Genomic DNA, 23,671 nt, shown 5'->3' on the forward strand with positions numbered 1-23,671 from the left:
TTACTGCCTTAACAACCGGACTTAAGACGTGTTTGAACTTCAAGGATTTTGCGCACAGGTTTTGCTGGTGAATGATACAATGAAAAATTGCTATGTCATCATCGACTTTTCTCTTTCTCAAGGTAGACTTCAAGAGACCTATGAATCCAATGCCAGTTCCGGACATGGATCGAGCACCATCAGTTGCGATTCCGCATAAGCTGGACAAGTCCAGTTCGAAATTGTCAAAAGCATCAATTCAGTAAAAATGTCAGCACCAGTAAGCTGTCGTACCCTTCATTGACTGTAATGACAGAAGCTCTTCCGTTTCGTTCAAGTCTTTGTCCACTCCTTTTCAAATATGGCCAACTGTGCTGTGTCCTTCTGGTCCGTAGCCTACTTTCATCGATCGCAAAGCTCCATGAAACAAAGTTCTTCACCTTATATCCTTATTGAGAGTGAGAGTGTCACTAATATCACAAGCAAGATCATCGATAGCCTACGCCTCGCTATCGTCCACCATTTTCTCGAACGCACTCTTCATTTTAGAGCACATTTCTTCTGCGACATCGATAAGACACTGCTTCACAAAATTACTGTCAGAATACGGTTTCATAGTTTGAGCTATTCTCTGTGCAATTCTGTGCCTCTGATCTGCTGACGTTCCAAATAATTAAATACAATCGGATGAGCGGTGGCCGGTGGGAGATTTCTAAAATGGTTAACAGAAGATGCAAAATGTACAATAATCCACTCTATAATGAATTGTTCGCACGTACCAGACTAAACTAAGTTATAAACACGTTTCGCGGGCCGCACACAATTCAAAATTGCCACATCTTCGCGGGCCGCACAATTTTTCTTCGCGGGCCACATTTGGCCCGCGGGCCGTACGTTGCACACCCCTGGTCTACACGACTCCCTAGCTAGCTATCTGACAGGCAACGTTGCAATTTTGAAAACTTGGTCTTCATGTTCATTGGTCTGTCATGTAATATGTCTCACAATGTGATTAATCGATTAATCAACGTATGCAACTATTCAGTATTCACACTCAAGAAAAGGCGTCGTTAAAATGCTAGACTTTTGTGCTGAAACACAGGTTCAATTCCTTTGCCTGCCAGTCGTCGCTTCTTTCTCTTTTTTTTGGGGGGGGGGGGGGGGGGGTGGTGTGGAAAGTAAAGTAGATACGGAATGGAACAGGTCACAATATGTACCAGTCCTGTTTAATTATTCTTTTGTTTGAGACAGTCTTGTTCAAATTTCGGGGAAAGTGATGGAAAACCAGATGAGCGTAGCTTCGTCCAATACTGCTATGCCATGCATTCCATTTGGCGCCTTGTAAATAGAACATTCAAGAATGACATAAACAGCAGTTTGTTTTTTCCGCGACGCATTCGCAGGCCGATGACGGAGCCAAACCCCACTTGTGCATATTATTGGAAAGAAAGCGGCCGACTCCTGTTAAGCTTAACCCAAGTCGGCCGGGGCAGGTCCATACTAGGGGGGGGGGGGGTGCCACCGGGTGAGGTATGAGTACTTTGGTGTCGGCGGCACACCATGTTGCATTCTAGGTGTCTTCCATGTAATGTGCTGCGCTGGTGGTATGATTACTAAATTGTTGTAAGAATTCAATAATCTGTTGCAACGAAGACCTTCAATGCTTGTATTGGGCACAAGTTTACAATGATTCAAAGCATACCGATTTATATACACAGGCCTTGACAACGTGCGAACTGCAGATCTGACTGAAGACCAATGTAAGTTCGATTTTGAAATTTACGCCAAACTTACTTTATATCCCTTTGAAATGATAGTTTTGAGAATCCCAGTGGCCAAAGTATGATCACTAAATCTAAAATCACTGTTAAACTTCTAATGTTGCGTTGAAAAAATGACAAATCATTCCCAATTACCAGTGTTGCCAGACGTTTTTTAGATTTCCAGTACAAGTGCTAAAATCTAGTACATTATCTGTATGATAGCCTAACAATAGCACAAAGCAGCTCAAAATCACACAAAGACTATATTTATTAACGACTATGCTCAAGCTATTAACATATACAAGCGATTTTGGCTACTAACGGATCAGCCTTCAGTCAATTTTTAAGCTGAACGTTGTCATGGACTGTGTATAAAGGCCGCCATGATTCAGAATATCAGTCATTCAGTACCGTACACATCATCTTCATTCCAGCAAGATAACGCACAGACAACAACCTCCTTCATTAAAAAGCTTAAATATGAACAAAACTGAGATAAGGAATTTTTGCGTTATAAGGGAATTTTGTTTTACTCTAAAACATTTTTTCAAACATTACCAATCCACTCCACTTTGATTTGTTGCCAAAGTCGAGGGATGATTCTCACATTCAAGAACAAAATTATGCTGTTGATGTTGGAGTTTCTCCACCAAGCTTCTATACACCCCCAAGCAAGCACGATTGCAAAGCACAAATGGTCTTCCTGCGCGCCTTCAAGCAAATTTCACCAAGCTAACGAGATGGTAGGCTACAGTTCGACAAAGCATTCTACCAATGGGAAGCTTAGACACTGAACAGTCACACAACATACCACGTACGACATAATAATCTGCATCTGATCAATGCCAGCCTTTGACCACAGCACACGACCTTGTGACGTCATGATAGCAAAGCTCTTCGAAATTTCGAAGCCAACCATTTGAAGAGCAAACTCGCCATTTTCAAAGTCGCATATCCTATAAAAATAATAGACAAGCTGTTGTAGATCAGTTCTTTCAAAATTGCATTTTACATTTATCTATGTTGATCAATTTAACAAATCAGTAAGATATGCCAGCAAGCTTGCTTGGTTAATTTTTCGTGTCACCTTGATGCCTTTTGTAAAAGTATTTTTAGTTACAAATTTCGCCATTTGAGAACCCTGAGAATTTTCTTTGCAGTACCACTAGAAGTAACAGCAACAACTGGTTTAGTTTTTCTCACCATATCCCAACAATACATTGGTAAGTGAAATGAGAAAGGAAGGAAGCGAAAGACCTTCCTTATAAATAAATTCTTGACTAACTTTGAAAAAAAATTTCCTCCGTCGACTGACAGCCAAAGCTCCGATGCAACGCTGACGTAATAATGGTGGTTGGAGAGAAGTAATGTCCTGATTGGTTGAGCAGTCTTTCCGCTGATGACGAAACGTGGGTATCTAGCTGTTGCGAACGATGACGTTTCAAGTTCAGTACGCAGATGAACTTGAGAATAAGTAGACTGAAACCGAACGATAAACATGAGTGATAAAAAGTGGAAATATATAAAAAGAAAGCAACAAATTTGTAAAATACAGGTTGCTGTAAGTCATAAGATAAAAAATGACCAATCAAAAGTTCCTTCAATGGAAAATTTTCTTTGCGAAAAGATTTTTCGTTTTTGTTTTGAATGCGAAAAATCAATTAGTTTCGCTCAATATAATTTACACCAATGTTCAATTGGACCCACTTTTAAGATGGAAAACTTTCTAGTATAAAGCTAGTGAAAACACTCAGTTACCGACCATCAATGTTTACACAAATATTATTAATAAATAGATCAGTTACGCTTATTAAAGAACAACTTACGCTTGAATCAGTGTGAATAGAAATCACAGATCCTGTCTGTCGGTCATACGAGGCCGTGACGTCATCAAGTGATGTGGCGTTGAGCTTCGGATAGAGAGTCCATGATGTAAACGGGTCGATGGATCCAAATACAAACTGCACTTAAATATAACAAGTGACATCCTTCTTCGTGAAAACGTTCATCAAAGGGTCAATCAATGTAAAGAACTATGGGTTGGCAAAGCTTTCCAAACAACTACGTCAGGCAAATACGATTTTCCGACAATAAATTGTTGTGCTTCTGAATTTTTACCGAAAGGTTATTTAAACCAAGCATGGTTCTGATAACGCCCAACCGTTTATACCACAGCAATGAGCAAACAGAGTTGTCTTTTGTAGCCAGCTTACGCCCGGTGGTTAAAGACGGGAAGACAAGGAAGCCAATCTTTGTGTTCATTTTCTGAAAACAATGTCTGCATTGTCCTGAAGAAAGACTACGGATTGATGGAACAAAACAACCTATACATAGATTCACAATGATATTTTGCACTAACCTTCTCCCCAGACGATGATGAAGCCACAAGGAGAACAACATCACCTGGAAAACAAATCGATTGTTCTCAAACCCCAAGATATCATGATCTCAACTACAAGGTTTCACTTGCAACTGACACAATTCGAGTAAATAAAGTAGAAGGTTAAATGAGTCATCGAAAGATCTAATTTCACTGAGCAGCACCAAACTTTATCCAAAAATGATTTTTTTATCGCTTTAAACATATATACTTTTGACGCTGAATGCAAAACCGTCTATACATTTTTTCTAGCACATCATGCTTTTAAGATAAATAATAAATATATATTTACATCAAATGTAGTTATTACTCTCTAAAACCTCTACAACTTGTTTCAAATTAAAAAAAATAAATTGTTAAATTTCGCTCTGCTTGGCTTTTTGCTTGGCATTGGGCACTTTTGTAGTATTAACAGTTATTGGTATATTTACATTTTTTGTTCCTTATGTTTGACTTTGACTTATAAAAGATTGGGCAGTGCGGATTTGGCCATTACTTCAGTATACAAAGCGTATTGCAACTGCAGCATTTCAAAAACAAGCAAACATTTTACTTTTTTATCTAGGTGCCAGTTCCTGCGTCCTTTATTCCAATCTCACAAACTGGTTCGATTAACTATACAAAGACTGTTCCGGTACTAAAATTAAGATTCACTCAGGTCTGCTATAAGCATTGGTGATGCGGAGACATGAAACATCACGAGACGTCAGGAAAAAGTCGTCATCGTCGTGTGAGTCTCACATGTGAGATCGATCCTTTCCAAACACCACGTTGGCGACGCTTTGCCTGGACTGCACTGAGAGGTTAGTGGGGGGCATCTAGTTTTGGTCGCATCACCTTCTGGTTCGAATGGTGGACACTGGACATAGCACAAACCCAAGTTCCGACCAAACCTATCTTGTCAATCTGCACAAGCAAAATCTTCCTATTGTTCATGAGCAATCGACAAAAACTCATGCTGACTTTTTTCCAACCTTTGAACTATGGAAATCTCCGCAATCGCTAGAAAACGTAACATAACAAAACAATAAGAACAATTCATCACTGTAGTCACAGAAGCGTTTATTCACCTTTCGATAAGACATAATCCATGAGTGAACAAAATGGTGAGTGAGACAGCTTTGCTGTGGTCCAATCAATAAGGAAGCTGGAAAATAGGTCTTCGACCAGAGTGTAAGATACTGTCTATTCAGAAAGTTCACAGTTCAGTTCAGTTTATGACCATCAAACTATTTGATAGTGGTCGGTATCACATACTTGGCAATTCGAACATGATGTCTAAAGCTAAAGTTTAAGGATGAATAAAGTCGACATGGATGATCAGAAAACTCTAGAAAACAAACTACATCAAGGGTGTAAAAATGTGGTCGTTGGAGTCAACTGCAATTCGTATGAGTCACAGCATGACTTGTGTCTTAGCGATAACAAAAGAAAAAAAATGAAAAAAGTAGCTTAGTCTTCATATGACTTACCGCGTTTGAACTCGAGCCAGCAATGCTAATAAAATTTGAGACCATGATGCCATGTGACGTCACAAACAAGACGCGGTCAGAGGCGTACACGCCATCAATGAAGAAAAAGTTGTTGCAACGTGAGGAGTCGGTGAACGGGCAGGACCACAGATACCAAGAAGTTCGGCCACCGTAGCTATCGCATGAGGAAGCTATATCTGGTATTCAATACAAATAAAGACAATTCAAATCGACAAACAGCACATTACAGCTTCTACAACACAAGTTCTTTCAGAAAACATTTGCCAAAATTACATACGAGCAAAACGATTTGTGTATGCAAATTATGGGCGATATACAGCCAAATATTCCATAATATGAAACGCTATTGATGGATTGCTAGGCTATAGCATGCGTCATAAGCAGGGGTGCAAAGTCGGGCGAAAATTTGACGGCTCCTACTCTGCGACTTACAAGTGGCCGACTCAGACTTGTATTGCCAATTTTTTAAAGTTTTTGTATTTTTTTAAATTTAAATTCACTCAAGTTACGATTGAATCTAAAACGGCAACTTTTTTAAAAACTGGCCACTTTAATTCTCTGGTAAAGTTTTAAAGTGCAGTACAGACAAGAAAAAATGTTTTGAAAAAATATTGCAAACAAAAATTTTATTATTCATCGCTTTGCATCAAGCCCATGGCTTACTATACAGACGAAATCGGTTAATAGTATACTGCTTAAACGTATCAATCGTTTATTTGAATCGAAACCTGAAATCCCAAACCAAATCCAATCTGATGTTACGTAAAAACATTGGTTAAGCGCATACCGCTTAAAAGAATAAGTCGGATAAAAGCATCAGGATTTGCTTCTAGTTTGCATACTTCATTCATTTAATCGTATAATTATACCCGTTAGCGAAAAGAGATTGTCTCTTTTTTGTTTCGCATTATTGTCTGCAATGTTCAAAGGCGAAATGAAGCAATGTCTCTTTTTTGTTTCGCATTATTGTCTGCAATGTTCAAAGGCAGAATGAAGCAAAGGTGAGACAGACGCATGCGCTCAAAACAAAGACAAGTGTCTGTAATCCCAGACCATAATCTTATGTGTTAGACATCGCACTACAAAGAACCAATTTTCGCACAGCTGGGCTTCATTAAAACAGAAGAGCACACAAAAGGAATCATCACACCAAAGAAGTTTAAATGCTTTTGATGTCATCCGTCGGCGACTGGCCTTCAAAGGAATGGACATGGACAAATTATTTCGGCTTGAAAGGGAAGTGTTGGAAAGCATGTCCAAAAGTTTTTACCAGAAAACTTTGGAGAATTTTTTTTAAATTGCTGAAAAAAATTAGCCTACTTTTGTGAAATGCAGTGCATAATTTCATTTGTGCAGTTTCGTTCAGTTGAAGAACATTGCAAATTAATTATTTTACCAGACAATGCAAAAGACTTGAAAAAAAAACTTTGCGATTTCAAAACAATGAGTGTGAGCCGTATTTTTCTACCATACCACTATTTTCGTGAGCCACGTTCCATACTCAAAACTACGCAGCTGGTGCGAGCTAAAAATAGCCCGCTTGAATCAAAAACGTCAACGTCAAAGTTCGCGTTGTGACGTCACAGAGATCGGTGAGATTAAAAGAAGTCCGATTGCCGCAGTTTGCAGAAAAATGCTTTGATCATACCTGCTCAGCCAAGTCAGCAAAGCTGGTCTTTTTTACATTGTTTCAACGTCTGCAGATGATAAATCAATGTAAAAAGGACCAGTTTTGCTGGCTGAAACATACAGCATAGTGTTCTGTAACACAGAACTAGTAAACTCTTTAAAGTTTAACCAGAATTGTAAACAGTTGTAGGAAGCATCAGTTGTAATCATAGACACCTTAAATAGAAGGACTAGTATCTGCTATGCTCGGTATTTGGAACTCGGGTCCCAAATCCAAACTTGGGTCCTTCTAAAATGTGGTATAAATTATTCATAAAACTTTGCTTTTGATGTCTTTTACAGGGTTTTGGGGGGCAAGGATTCCATTTATCACACTTGTTTTGTTCTAAAATATCAATGAAAGGTCTTTTGAAGCTTATTAGTCGCAAAAATATTACAATTTTGGCAAAAATGGGTATTTTTTTTTTACTTAAGTCAATGGAACAAGAATTTGAATTAACATTCAGTAAGTTATACGCTTAAAACGTATAAGATTTAAAACTGCAAACTGGTTCGAGGTACATCAATGACATCAGCCTAGGCCCTAGGCTATATCAGAGCAGATGAGTAGCCTATATTCAATAAAGTTATTCGTCAGCTGTGAGCTAATTAATCTAATGCCATATTTTTTTTTAAAACAGTGTAACTGCATGTTACTGGCCTACTTAAATAGAAAGTTTCTCTCTCCTGTACAAGCAAGTCGCTTTTGTCCAGAGCAAATCCTTTCAAAAGAATACTGGACATCCGTCATGCAAGCTGCTTTAATTCTAGCCATTGGGCTATTGATATATGCTAAAATTTGGCATACGTGAATTCGACAGCAGTAAAAGTTCTACTTCTCAAACATGTAATGTACTGAATAAACAAAATGAACTGTTGAAAGTTTGTGTATCACCAGTCCACCCGGTTCAAATTTTGAAGAAATGGTGAATCAATATTGCATCATCGTAGAAATTATCAATTCCCGAAAATAAGATCAAATTTTGTGTTCTAAATATCCAACCAGAAAAACAATCTTGTGTTGGATAGAGCCATTATAAAGCAATGAGCTCTTCAGTGTCAGCAATATTCAGAAAATCATCGTCAATATGAATGATTGAATGTGGAGTAGAATCATTCAAAAGAGAAGAAGGTTCTTGGTTTCAGCAGCTGCCTTAATGTCTACATTATTAATAGCCTACAGAAATTACCGCCACTACGTTGTCTGGCTTAGCCAAAGAACTTTTCAAGCGCTTCATCAGCAACACACCAGGTAGGACATGACTGGAATTATACTCCCTCTGCTATAACTGTGCGGCCTGAATGTTGGTTCTTGTTGACACAACAAATGTATCTGCAGTTGTTTTCGTGTCTTTTCATTCAATTATGAACACCTGTCCAGTAGACCTCCCCAATCCCCTGACTTTCTTTTGTATTTATCTATATTGTGACTTTTCTGCATGGGTTTTCAATGCTGATTTCAAAAATATGCATACAATTTTTTTTCGATCAACGTCTGGGAAGTTATTCGCTGTTACTTAGCAACAACTTTTCATAAAAAGTACAAAAATCCCCTTTAAAACCCCTTTACTTTTAACCTAGTATGCTGATATCTAGATTATCTGAAAGCATTTCTTCTGCTGAAGAATTAACAAAAAAAAAATTATTAAAATTGGACAATCGGTACCAGAGCTATGATCGTTTAAATACCCAGATTATGCAGTCACGCATGACTGATTTTTGTTAATTTATTGCGAAATGATACTAGAAAAATGGTGAAAGTTGCTGTCAAGGGGTTTTTGGGGGTAAGGAGTTCAAAAAGTTTATTAAAAAGTGTCTCAGAGCAACAGAAAAAAAGTTATTAATAAATTGATACAAACAGTCACGCATGAATGATTTTGTCTCAGTCGCTTCATTCCTACAACGAGATGTATTCCTTAGGCACCACAAACGTTAAATGCCTTGAGTCATAAACAGTATAACGTGGAACCGATCATCTCAATGTAGCTAACATCTGGGTACCCATTGCACTTGATGTTAGAATACACGCTTCATTGCTCGGAAAGAGTTCTGATCAAGTGCAAGATGGCCACAGTCCGCAACAATTTCAATAGCATCTCTCACCCAGCATAATGTAGTCTATGTATCTAAATCATGTGGTAAAAAAATAGATTAAGTCAGCTGAACTTAACGATAACCTTCTGTAATGTATTTTAGGTTTCACTATTGATCAGTTAGTATTTCTACTTGTATCTTGTATGATTATAATAATAACGTATTGTATACAGTTCTACTGTCTAATATTCCATGCGTATTCATGTATCCATCATGGAGCTGAGGAAGAGTAAAATGAACAATGGTGGTTTGCTTGGTAATTTGCAGCCTTTAAAACATTTTAAGGAAGGACAATTTAGACCACCTACTGCAGATGTTCTTCAGAAATACATATATCATCTTCAATTAAATCCTCGTAACCACTAGAGTGGGAAACTCACAGCTTGGGATACAGCAGTATGTCTAGCAAAAGTATGGCAGCCTGCTTGCATTCCACTGATGACAAAACAAAATATTCAAAACAAAATTATTCGTTTGGTTGATGAATACAAGAAATACAAACATGCCAAAAAGGAATCTGCTGCCTTAATTAAATTTCGAGAAACACTGACAACACTATTTATGATATCTGCTAAGAATGCCGAAAATCTTATTAACAAAAACAAAACGTTGCTTCCAAAAGATAAGGCAGAAGGTATACAGTTTCTTAAATTACTTGAAACAAACCAACCAGCATCTCTTGGACCCCTTGATAAAAAGAGGTTGAAATGCTTCAAGAATTATGCATTGAAGAATCGAATAAAGGTAATAAAGTGTGATGTATGTTTGTTCCCAGTATGCTTAACAGCCCAATGATTTTTAAAGTAACACACCTGTTAATTTTTGATACGGATGCATAAACAAGACGTTTTTTACAGATAAATGCAGATTCTCAGCCATCTACCTCAGGACTTAATTTACTCTCCTCGTCATCTTCCCAATAAATTAAGTCGAATCTGCACTGAGGAACAAACATACATCATAATTTATTACCTTTATTCGATTCTTCAATGCATAATTCTTGAAGCATTTCAACCTCTTTCTATCAAGGGGTCCAAGAGATGCTGGTTGGTTTGTTTCAAGTAATTTAAGAAACTGCATACCTTCTGCCTTATCTTTTGGTAGCAACGATTTGTTTTTGTTAATAAGATTTTCGGCATTCTTAGCAGATATCATAAATAGTGTTGTCAGTGTTTCTCGAAATTTAATTAAGGCAGCAGATTCCTTTTTGGCATGTTTGTATTTCTTGTATTCATCAACCAAATGAATAATTTTGTTTTGAATATTTTGTTTTGTCATCAGTGGAATGCAAGCAGGCTGCCATACTTTTGCTAGACATACTGCTGTATCCCAAGCTGTGAGTTTCCCACTCTGGTGGTTGCGAGGATTTAATTGAAGATGATATATGTATTTCTGAAGAACATCTCCAGTAGTTGGTCTAAATTGTCCTTCCTTAAAATGTTTTAAAGGCTGCAAATTACCAAGCAAACCACCATTGTTCATTTTACTCTTCCTCAGCTCCATGATGGATAAATGAATACACATGGAATATTAGACAGAAGTGTATACAATACGTTATATAATCATACAAGATAGAAGTAGAAAATGCTAACTGATCAATAGTGAAACCTGAAATGCATTACAGAAGGTTATCGTTAAGTTCAGCTGACTTAATCTATTTTTTGCCACATGATTTAGATACATAGACTACATTATGCTGGGTGAGAGATGCTATTGAAATTGTGGCGGACTGTGACCATCTTACACTTGATCAGAGCTCCTTCCGAGCAATGAAGCGTGTATTCTAACATCTAGTGCAATGGGTACCCAGATGTTAGCTACATTGAGATGATCGATTCCACGTTATACTGTTTATGACTCAAGGCATTTAACGTTTGTGGTGCCTTAGGAATACATCTCGTTGTAGGAATGAAGCGACTGAGACAAAATCATTCATGCGTGACTGGATATCAATTTATTAATAACTTTTTTTCTGTTGCTCTGAGACACTTTTTAACATATTTTTGAACTCCTTACCCCCAAAAACCCCTTGACAGCAACTTTCACCATTTTTCTAGTATCATTAGGCAATAAATTAACAAAAATCAGTCATGCGTGACTGCGTAATCTGGGTACTTAAACGATCATAACTCTGGTACCAATTGTTCAATTTTAATAATTTTTTTTTTTAATTCTTCAGTAGAAGAAATGCTTTCAGATAATCTAGATATCAGCATACTAGGTTACAAGTAAAGGGGTTTTAAAGGGGATTTTTGTACTTTATATGAAAAGTTGTTGCCAAGAAACAGCAAATAACTTCCCAGACGTTGATCGAAAAAAATGTGTATGCATATTTTTGAAATCAGCATTGAAAACCCATGCAGAAAAGTCACAATATAGATGAAAACAAAAGAAAGTCCGGGGATTGGAGAGGTCTACTGTCCAAGCACAAGGGGACACCATGTCAAAATTTTTACAAAGCATTTTAAAACTAGTCTAGTCCTTTATCCACGGCTGATGACACTTATCCTGCATGTTCATAGCAGAATAGCTATCCTTGACATTTATCATGTAGAACCAGTCAGTGATGAGCTTCACAAAAAGGATAGTGCCATCACTACAAAATCGAGTAGCTTTTTCAAAGTGGAAAGGGAAGCCACAGTCTTTTCGTGAAAAATCTGTCAAACAAAAGGAACACTTTTTTTCCGCAAAGGCTTGGGGTAGGCCTACACAGCTAGTGTGTATGTGACCTTTGTTAAACGGATGCTGTTTTACGATCTTCATTGTAGAGTGCTTCAATATCACGCCAGGGTGCAATATGCATTTTCGCCTCTTTCATGAAAGAGAGTTCTTTATTGTGCTCAGTTGCAATTTGTGAAAAGCGTTGCAATTAGTTGCAATTCACATTTCTTTGTCATGCTTTCGACGGTTTCAAACTTCGTTACGCTGCTGACTAACTTCTTAATTCAACTGTTTTATCACAAACCATTTATTTGTGCTGCAATTCATTCGCAAACATTGCTTGCTCGTTAACTGCAATTGTTGTGGATATTTTCAATAGATTTAGCAACAGTTAGCCATAGTAGCCTACAGTAAGTCATAGTCATGTATGCGCAATTTGCGTAAATTACGCATACTAGTCTTAAGATTTTGGGACCCAAGTTTAAAAACCCGAGATTGCGAGTTACGAGTCCTTCTATTTAAGGTGTCTATGGTTGTAATGTGCGTTGCAGCCTAGTCAGCACAGACATCTTCCCAACAATTACGCCCATTCACAATAAACCTTTTTTTTATTAAATTGTTTAAACGAATCAATCGTATAATCGTATCAAAACGTCTAGCAAATAGGTGATTCGATTAACCGATTTCGTCTGAAGCCATGATCAAGCCTCTTCTTATTAACGACTCCGGACAGGCCAAAATTCTTCCGACTCCGCAGCCCTGGTCATAAGTCCGATTAGGTTATTGTATGCGGGTAGCCGGGTACTTAAGACTGACGTGACAGCAGTGTGTGATATTCCTACATTCCATTTGCCAGCAAGCGTCTGGACATCATCCAGAGTTATCAATTATCATGTTCTCAGCGCTGTCAAGTAAAATTGAACGCCCAACAAATATGCTGAAGTAACAATGACTCCAAACTACAAGCTATAGTGTTCAAGAGTGCATGAACTATAACTCACATGTGTTGGAAGCATCAGATACTACAAGTAATCCGCATCCACACTGACAAGGAGTTTTCAAAGTGAAGATGTTTGTGTGTGGCAATGAAAATGAGCTTTCAAAAACAACATCTGGTGGTTGTTGTGGCATTGAAAGTCCCCAATTATACTGAAGAAGAGGTTCTGGAAGTAAAAATTGTCATTTTAGCTGCGTTTTAATGCAGTACAAAATAGGTTCTCACATTGTTTCTCATGATTTTGACCATGAGAAATCCGAAAATGACAACAATTTTTGCTCTCAGATGATGGAATACCCTGCCTCAAAAAGCCTAAATATTTGCATCGTTGCCAAAATCACCCAATTTTGAAATGTTAACCCATGATCCTGACAGTGGAACTATTTCAACTGACACTATTCATCCAATGCCTTTCATAACTCACAAGGGAAAATCAAATTTTGGATATTTGGCATCATTTTGAGAACTATGGAGGGATTAGGAAGATTAAGAAGCATCACTTAGCATCATTGGTGGTAAAAATGAACTTTCTCTCAGACAATGGATTAGGCTATCTTTTTATCATTTAAAATTATGCATATCTTGGTCAAGCATGACTTTCTTGAAACCGCACAAGTTTGAAATAAATTCAAGATAAGCTGATTTCAAATAAGAAAGAAAGGCCGACAAAACTTAAAAAGTGAAGCGACTTTCAGTCTTTCATTGTTAAACATAAGCTCCAATGATAAACAGTAAACACCCACCATAACTTTCATGAACCACAATCATCCTATGATGAATTGCATCAGGCAACATGGGGTGAAAAGCAACCAGATGAAGAATCCACTTTAGCAAGTTACTGTGAACTTCACTTGGTTCTGGTGGGAGGTCAAAATTAGTCACAGGTTTAAATAAAACGCTGCTTGTCAGAGGAAATATCCATAGGCTCTGCAACAAATATTCTGAATATGAAGTCAAACATTATAAATACCATGAAAAATCATCTGCTTGGATACATCAATTACATCATATTCTACAGTATTGAAAGGCATCACACTTTCAAACTGTTGAATTTCAAGCATTCTTGCTAGGAATAAACTGTAATTTAAACACAAATTTATTGGAGTGATCATTGATCAAGACGCCTAAAACCTTCACTTGTTAAACATTATCATCGTATGATGTCTGGATTAAAAATTGTTAAGACAAACATGAGTTTTGCAGTATCTGGTCATGACAAATAACTATAAACATGAGATATGAAACATTGTTGTAACATTCAAGCTATATGATACCAGACCTCTAAGTTCCCACCAACCACTGCGCCAAGAAGTTGTTACATGGCCTTTGAAACTACCACGCTGGTAGGCCATGTTTGGTTGCCGGCTTTCACAAACCAACATGTACCCATTCACATTCGTACGTGAAACTTCTTCTCTTCATTAATAACCTTTTTTTCAAAAACAAGGTAAACTCTCTTTCTATTACGCGCCGACAAGAAATAGTGCTGATAAAACTATCACAAAAAGTTTGAACGTGGAGGGTGGAGCTATGAAAGCTTAAAAACTAGCTGGAGGTGGGTACACCTATTTGGGAAGAAGGGCATTCAAGTAGGGTATAACGGCAAATTTTTTCTCGACCTTGTTTGCGTTGTTCTTACCTGAGTGAACACAAAACACAACATTAAAACATGCATTTTTAAAACACTATTTTTTTTAACAGATTTTTTTATTTTGGCAGCTGGGCGCAAGAATTTGACCTTTGGAAAGGAGTTTTGGTAGGCTATGCTTGGTCACCGAAAAACTAAAAGAGCTTAGAGGCCTGGATACTATAAACTATAAAATGTGCTAACTTACACGATTACGTTCAATCTTGTATGTAAATTGTCGAAACCAGGTGGAGTTGTGGATTGTAACATTTAAGTACGGTTCAGTTCCATCCTCCCATTGTTGGTCATTTGTAAGAGGGAAATATAACTCTTTTCCATTAGGATCAACCAAAATACATTCCAATACCTGCCAAAACATTTAAAGCATTGGCACACTTAAAAACTCAATATTATATATAATACATTAATACACACTAATGTCTTCATGGCCTTTTTATACACTTAGTATTGTACTTTCTAGTGTAGAAAAAGAGCATGAAAGCTAAAAGATTGAGCTTGAGAAAAGCATTAGCTACCTTTAAATATGATTTAGTGGCAAAAATGGGACGCAATACATAAAAATAAAAGATGAAGTTTTCACCAAATACATTAAGCAAATGAAATAGGCCCACCTAACTTGAATGGCAGAAGCTATATGCACAGTGCACACGTTCGTCGTTCAGTTGGGCATGATGTTTGATATCAATATGTACTCAAGCATGCTGTAGGCCTATAATATGTCAGCCCCATGCATAATAAACATATGAAGGAGGCAGCAGCACCCAAAATGTACATTAGGTGTGGCAACCATGCTATATTTAAACCTGATTGTCCTGTTTTAGTATTAAGCGGGAATAACGCCTGCATTTTGCCGGTCAACCTTTTTCCAGAACCTCTACTATGTTTGGCATATATTGTTTTTTGTTGTGATGGTCAGAAATAAAAACAAAATGAACTTTGACAAATTAGTTTTTTAAACAATATTATACCGTATTGCTACTTTTTACAGGCACCAGACTAACTTGTTAACAACAAAAATGTAGGCTAGTGCATCAAAACAAAGTTCATGTGCAAGTTTGTTCGGCAAACGTGGCACATCCTCTCAAAACTTATCCAGAGACATTCTCTGATTTCAGTAAATTAAAAAAAACTAACTTTATTACTCATATTAAAAAAAAAACACACAAAAAATTGGACTGTAGTCTAGTTAAAAATTAAAAATTCACCACAAACTACTAACAATTGAGTTGCTTTGAATTACAATTTAGTTTTTAAAAAAGTGCTTCCGATCAGTATTGAACTGATATACTTTGGTATACTAACCTACAAAACATCGTTTTGAGCTGCCAGTTTAGTTGAAAAAAACTCTTAAATTTCAAAGAACTTTATACGTATACGCAATTTTTTATCATTGTTTTCTTTTTTATGTTTTAAAAAAAGGTGAAAGAAAAGTATATATATGTCATGTTCGACTGAACGTGTGCATATAGCCTCAAGAGGCTATATTCACAATACTGTATAAAGTGTACGGTACGCTATTTGGTAAGAATAGCCACTGTGAATATGAATACAGTATAATAGGGAAAAGGAATTGCTTGCAGACAAAATGTAAGTAAGACCCTTGCAAATAAAACTAGATAAATAGGCTATAGCAAGCAGATAAGTGCAAATATATTTAATATCACTATTAACTGTATTTAAGCCGCCTATAAACTGACTGACTGTGTTAGACCATGAAGTTATAAACTATGATTAGGCCTACTTCAATGTTTTTGGTTCGTCCTTTATTCTAGCAGTAAATGTTGTTGTGTTTGCATAGGTACTTTTTTTTCTTTTTTTATACTAGGCTACAGTAGGCTACTCTTGTAGGGTATGATACCGTATGTTTTGATATTTGAATAAAACCACAGGATTTCACTTGACTATCGCAGCAGTAAACAACTTTTTGTTTTAAGTTTTATTATCAGCCCGGTGTTCTGTTTCAAACTATATATAATTTGCTGATGCGTGACATTTTTCATATAAAAAACACCCGAAGCAGCTGACTCGATGACTAATATAGTCTTTTGCTGCTTCCTGTCTATTGTGGAGTCTAAATTGTTATGGTACCTACTATTTTATTTGCATTATTTATAATAGTACCATATACTATTCTCACAACAGATGAAATAAAAGGTTTCCCTCTCTCTGTCACTTTTGCTGTTAAAAATCTGAAAAGCAGGCTACCAGCACATGGTTTCATAAGGATTCGACTTCTGTATGTTTACAATATTTCGTGTGACTGTTTAGGCTACCCCTACTCACTTCATAAAAAATAAATTAAAATTAATTCTAGGATTTCAGCAGCAAAATCAACATGAAACAGCCTATTCAATTAAAATTTGCACTAACCTATGAAGCAAATCATTTGAAACAGAATCCTTACCGCATGGTCTTTTAAAAATACAACTCCAATGTCATCTTTGATATTATTGCTTCCAATGGCCGCTGAAGTATTTTGTATGTTACAAACCATTTGTGTGGTGAGATTTTCATCCTGGCATAATACAACAACAATACACCTGAAGCCAATCAACACAAAATATGATACGTTAACAGTCAATACAGCTTTGAACATTCCCCTTCACGTTTTTTACAAATTTCTCAACACATTTGCCAAGCCAGATAACTAGGTACAAAAATCTGAAAAGATTATTATCATCAATCATAACAAGACAACTATAAATCAGAGTTGCCAATATTCCGGAAGCATTTATTGTGAAATCGTTTGTATGAACTGCGAAAAGTTGAGTTGTTTTTATTGCTAAACATCACAGCAAAAAAATTCATGATAACATAGCCTAGACATGGAAAAAGATAAAAGTGACAAAATTCTAACGTTAAAAAGAGGGTACAATCAATCACTGATTTATTTTTTTATCAAAATATCACGACAAAATACAGTAGGCTACACTGATACATTACATAGAAGTGAGTGAGGAAGGAAACGAAAAGCCTTATGAGGTCACCAAGTCAGTTTCCACCCCGGCGGCTGTATTTTACAGAAAATATTACCAATGACAATTATACAGCAACCACTTAGAGAAAATAATGAAACCTTGAATCCTAAGGTTACAATCGCAATGTGGTGGTTAACACAAAGGCTACCAGCAAAAACATGAGAAAATTGTATATGAACATAACATAACAACAAAAACACAGACATCAAACAAAACACAAATTAGATCCCAAAAGCTGTCAGACATGTCAGATCAACACGGTCAGATCAATTTCACCGAAAACTGCACAACGGAGTTGCATTTAGCAAGAGTAACAGCCGACCAAGTACCTTTGGTATTGCTGTTTGAATGAAAAGGCATCAAAAAAACGTTTGAAGCATATATTCAATACAAGAACTAAGTATTTATTTTGAAAAACGTAACTTTGTTTTATTGCTATGAGATCAGTTAGTTTTTTTCTGTTACAATAATTTTTTTACAGTTTAAAGCGCTTTTGATCAATTTTAAGTAAATGGTTATCAAGTTCAATTTATGGCAGCTCTTCTTTTCAAAATCTCACTTTCGTCTGCAACCATGTGGCAAAGGGTAAACATTAGAACGTAACCATCGATTTAACAAAGAATAAAAGAGAAGGATAAGCTGTTTGGAGAAAAGAGCGTTGACGAAAATGAGACAATAAAATAAGATGCTAACATTTTAGAAAGAGAAGACTAAGCAGCATGGAAAAAAGCACACACATTCTACCATCCTGTAGCGCACTCAGCATGGAGCTAAGGGGGCTCAAGCCCCCCCCCAAACTCGCAACTAAAAATGAAGTTTTTGTATGTTTCCCAATTATACCTTTTGCTTACGGTTAGATATACATAAGACACCACAATACAACAGAGCTGAGCATTATAACAATATATTTTACATATTTACAAATAGTTTTAACATTCGAACGTTTTCGGCTTAACTTAAGCCCTCATCAAGAACCTGAAAATATTTATCAAAATGCAATAAATTTCAACTTGAAGGTAAAATTACATTAGGAAAAGGTAACTACTTAAATAACTACAAAAAATTTGTAGGCTACCACAGGGAACGTGATACATCAAATAAATGTTGAGCAGAATAGACGCGCCTCCAGCAAATAATTGTTTGTTTAAATTTGGGTTGTAGAGTTTGATTAACACTGTTTCCTGAATTTTGGTGTCAAATTGAGATTTGCCTTTGCGTAAAATTTTAAATGAGTCGGCAGAGAATTTTCGATCTGTACAAAAAGAACGCTCCATGGTATGGTCTTCGATGACACTTTTCTTTAACTCTATGAAGTTCAGATGCTCTCGTGGTCAAATGTCTGGTGGACATACCGATGTACCGTATGTCAATGCCGAATCACATGGACATGTAAAACTGTATACGACATTTGAGAAAGAGAGACGATGGCGTCTAGGACTTTAGTTTAAAATACGAACTAATTTTGAATGTTTTGTAAGTAGGAAAAACGTTCACATCAAATTTACTGTTTACAAATTTAGTGTTTTGTTTCAAACTGTTTTTGCGCTAGTTGTTGTTTTCGCACTTATTTGTGTTAGCCAACAGACAGCTAATAATATTTTGTCATGCATGACGAAAAAGTCCAGATCTATAGAAGACTGTGAGAGTGGACGTAGGGATGAGGATGCTGCTAGTAGCATGGGATTCACTAGGCCAACTTCTAATCTGATTGAGAGAACAAATCCTGATGTATCGGCAACCGGTGGGTTGTGGGCCGTGAGTGCCATTAAATAGTAATCAAAGGGATGGACATTGGCCTATTGTCGCAAATCACTCGACCGACATTTTTGAATTAGCCCCCCTAAATTTTTTTCTGGGTGCGCTACTGCTACCATCACTAAATTTTACTTGAAATTTACTTAAAAAAAATTCTAGCCCAAACATTTTTTTGCTACAAATTCAGTTCAGTTGTTTTTTTATTTCTGACCATCATATCAAAAACAATACACATCAACATAGCAAAAGTCGAGAAAAAGGTAGAAGCGACAAAACGCGAGCGTTAAAACGTGCTTGTGACCGAAGTAAGTTATTGAGTTAAAACAAATTTGGCACGGTCGCAACACCTTCAGAAAAATTTAAGATATAAAGGGAAAATAAGAAAATGTTACAAACAAAAAAAGTAAACAACGTATATTTAGGCTATAGCTTTATTAACCCACATAGCTTTAGCTGATATGTTTAAGATTTGTATGGACAGTTGCTATGAAGATCGGCCATGGTGCGTTATCATGAGTGTTGATGGTCGTGAGGGGAACACGTCGATGCGTTTAGCTCATAGCAAAGAAGACAAGGCAGGCAAAGAAAACCCAATAAAGAAATCCTACCACGGGCAAAGCCATTTCAACCACAACGCACCAGGCCTTGCACGACTCACAAAATAGATAGGCTATAACTTGACGACATGAAAACAACGACTAAAACAAACTGTAGCAAAAACAACATTATCATCTTGCAGAAATTTAATTATAGCCTACCCAGAAAAGTTATGTCTTGAAGATATCAAGCGTGCTTTGATATAAACTTGCGTTGATAAAGTGATAATGTTAGTCCCCAGTAAGCTAAACTTGTCACCTCCACACCGATCCAACGTTAGCCAACGTTGAATTAATGCAAAAATGACAGGCATCGCAAGCTGGGATGTAATAGTGGCATGTCACAGTAATATGAGAAATTTGGGTTACCGTATGTTTTCAACGTTAGTCTAAACCATAATAGAAGTAAAAAAAATCGAATTGGGCATATTACGTTAGAAAAGTAGATAAACAAACAGACAATAGCATGATGATCCAGTCCAAGATATTGATATAAAACAACTGGTTGGAGCACATGGCCACCGCTTCACCGAAAGATGGCGATTGATCAGAGAGGATGGAAAAAACTTCTGCAGACTCTGTAGAAGTGTAGAACTTCTGTGGACAAAAACCATAAGATCCAGAAAGCCAGTAGGAGTATTTTCAACTTTACTATTTTGCTAATAAATCTACACACATTGGCCTATCATTGCTGAGCAAAAAAATATTAGGCTAGTATGTTTAGTGTATGTAATACTTAGATAGGCTATAGGATTATTTCAAGGAAGATTTAGCTTGTTCATTTTTGATTTAAAGCCTTTTACAGTTTTACTGTACATTCATTTCTTATAGCAGTTGGACTTGGAAGCTTATTCCAAACTGTTGGCCCCATGTACCGTATTGATTGTTTGCAAGTGTTAATTCTGCAATAGCCTTTAACTTATAGGAATATAAGGAGAGTTAGGCCCTTCTTGTTGTTAGGCTACTTGATTGTTTACACATAGCCTAATTATATCACTGAATGTTGTGGGAAGTAGTTTTTTTGAATATTTAAACATGAAAGTTGCAATCTCTGTATTTTTCATGTGGTAACTTGATTTTAAATTATTGAGTTCTATTACACCTTTATTATGCTTTCTCTGCGGTCAATGTCAAATATCTACGAAGAAAGTTATTGCATGTACGTTGCAGATTTTGCAATGTAGTTTTGTTTTCATGACACCATGTTGACAGGGGCGCCGGAAGCGAGGAGCAGGGGGGCGGATGTGGATGCCCCCCTGTCCTCAATTTTTCTGCAGATAGAGGGGCAGGGGGGCAATGGTGCACTTTTAAAGTCATGTAAGCTACTGCACATTTTACAATATAACAATTTCTGCTATTCGGTTTTAGCCTAATTATAATCTTTCATTTTTGCCTCAAAATAATATTTATGGCACAAAATTTTGCAACACAGTACAGGCCTTAAAACTCGTTTTTTTATTCGCAGCCATCGTGGCCTACCAGGAGCTCCTTCTCGGCGGCCAAATCTGCGTGCTTGGAGGCCAAAATACAAAATAAAAATAACGATAGCACAAGTAAATAGAATTAAACTTGCAACAATGCTAAAATGATCACTTATAGCGTTGTTGAAGTCTGGGCCTGGGCGACGTCCTACAATAGAATCGTTGCACCACACAATGACTGCTTTATCGGGATTGTAATCCAGTAGCTACTGCGGGACCATCTAACGACACTCGCACAAGTGTCTCCAATGTGGCTGATTTTAAAAAAGTTCGCCACTCCCCTAGAATTCTCTTTAGCAACGAAAAACAACGTTCGACATGTGTTGACGATGACGGCAAGGTAATAAAATAAGTATTTCAATGATGTGAAGGACATTACTGAAAGAAGCATAATTTTTGCAAAATATGATCAAAAGATGTTTTCCCCTCGGATGTCAACTAGTTCTCCTCTTTAACAACGATTCAATGTCCGACAACATCGAATCGACATAAAAACGACAATATTGCCAGCCGATGTAAATTAGCACTTCGGATTAAGACTTTGTTAAAATAAACGTCGGGAATTACAAACATGACTTACAGCGATGGTGATCGCAGATCGGCAGATGGATATATTCCATCAATAAGAAATATTCCCGCACAATGCAACAGTGGCGATTATGACGCGCTGACCTAACTTTGAGTCACTCTTTGATACTACATATTTTCGACAGTTAATCCACGATCAATCTAGTGCGAAATTAAATAATTGGCTAGAAGAGACCGGCGGCCAAACTTGGCCGATTGCGGAGGTAGCACCGACGGTCATTCAAGCACTACTTAGCGGCCATGGCCGCAGACTGCTTTAAGGCTTGACAGTAGGTTACATCATTAGGCGATGACATAGCATCCCAGCCAGCAAGCCCATATGGGCCCCATATACTATTTTAATGGGCTTGTGGGCATGTGGGTTTTATGTGGGTTTTTTTGTTTTTGCCATATGCGCCCAATATGGGCTTTCTTGCAGAATGTGTTGCTAAATGACAAGGTGGAATATAAAACTTCCAATCTTCAAATGCGTGATCACTGATCATATAAATGCATTTTAAGAAATTTAGCCACATAAAATTATTGATCATGGGCTAAGCATGAAATATTGATGGGCTTCCCACTTTGTTTATGGGCAGACCATGGGCTGCCCACTTTGTTTATGAACAGACCATGGGCTGCCCACATTTTTTATGGGCAGAACATGGGCAGCCTACATTTTTTATGGGCAAATCATGGGCTACCCACATTTTTCATGGGCAGGCCATGGGCTGCCCACATTTTTTATGGGCAGACCATGGGCTACCCACATTTTTCATGGGCAGGCCATGGGCTGCCCACATTTTTTATGCGCAGACCATGGACTGCCCACATTTTTTATGGGCAGACCATGGGCTACCCACACAGTGGTTCAAAGGTTTGTGGGCAACCCATACTAATATGATATACACCTCGATCAGCATTTGTCTAGACTTTGAGATTTTTTAGTTGTCTCAAACGACTTTTGTTGATCTTTTAAACAAACACAAAATGAAATTGAACAAGCAAAATTACTGGAGGCACCTTGCTATGCATTGCGCAAAGCTCACTGCTTGCAGTTGGAGCACTTTGGCAAGGTTAGCAGTAGTACTATTTTTTGTGCTTACGTACCACAAATAGGAAAATGTTACATGAAGCTATATACCTACTCGTGCGTTGTTGATCAAAATAAAACAGTTCATCATCGTGTGCACTGTCTGCAGTTGACGCTCTTGGCTTACGCCGATTGAGCACTTTACTGGGGGCACCTTGCTATGCATTGCGCAAAGTTCAATGCTTGCAGTATGGCACTTTGTGATCTGTCTGCAGTTATATACCTGATATACATATGGGCAGCCTGTATTAGATTTATGGGTTACATATGGGCAGCCCATATTAGATTTGTGGGTTAAGTGTGAGCAACCCATAAATGAATATGGGCAGCCTATATGGGGGCAATGTGATGCCCGCGGACACAATGTGTATGGGCCCCATATGGGCATCTCACATGGGGCCCGTACATCAGCCCATATGGGTCCCCATGTGGGGCCCATATAGGCTTGCTGGCTGGGATGATGCCCTTTTTTGTATATACCGGACATTTGTAGGCTACCATTACTCAATACATAGTGA

General features: G+C 37.3%; 1 protein-coding gene across 2 annotated transcripts in view; it reads right to left on the minus strand.

The window, feature by feature from the left end:
• The window catches only part of LOC145777234 (uncharacterized), a 29,952-nt gene extending 11,856 nt beyond the window's left edge, over positions 1 to 18,096 (minus strand). For both annotated transcript variants that reach the window (XM_082588561.1, XM_082588560.1), the window contains exons 1-10: positions 17,088 to 18,096; positions 14,871 to 15,029; positions 13,779 to 13,962; positions 13,040 to 13,201; positions 5,595 to 5,791; positions 5,193 to 5,307; positions 4,102 to 4,145; positions 3,569 to 3,703; positions 3,028 to 3,221; positions 2,554 to 2,698 (exon numbers count right to left, since the gene is read on the minus strand). In XM_082588561.1, coding sequence (XP_082444687.1) covers positions 2,554 to 2,698; positions 3,028 to 3,221; positions 3,569 to 3,703; positions 4,102 to 4,145; positions 5,193 to 5,307; positions 5,595 to 5,791; positions 13,040 to 13,201; positions 13,779 to 13,962; positions 14,871 to 15,029; positions 17,088 to 17,279 — 1,527 coding nt within the window. In that variant the 5' untranslated portion in view covers positions 17,280 to 18,096. The remainder of the gene's footprint in view (positions 1 to 2,553; positions 2,699 to 3,027; positions 3,222 to 3,568; positions 3,704 to 4,101; positions 4,146 to 5,192; positions 5,308 to 5,594; positions 5,792 to 13,039; positions 13,202 to 13,778; positions 13,963 to 14,870; positions 15,030 to 17,087) is intronic.
• Positions 18,097 to 23,671: the final 5,575 nt, after the last annotated feature.

This window comes from Aplidium turbinatum, chromosome 9, assembly GCF_918807975.1.
Source record: "Aplidium turbinatum chromosome 9, kaAplTurb1.1, whole genome shotgun sequence".
NCBI lineage: Eukaryota > Metazoa > Chordata > Ascidiacea > Aplousobranchia > Polyclinidae > Aplidium > Aplidium turbinatum.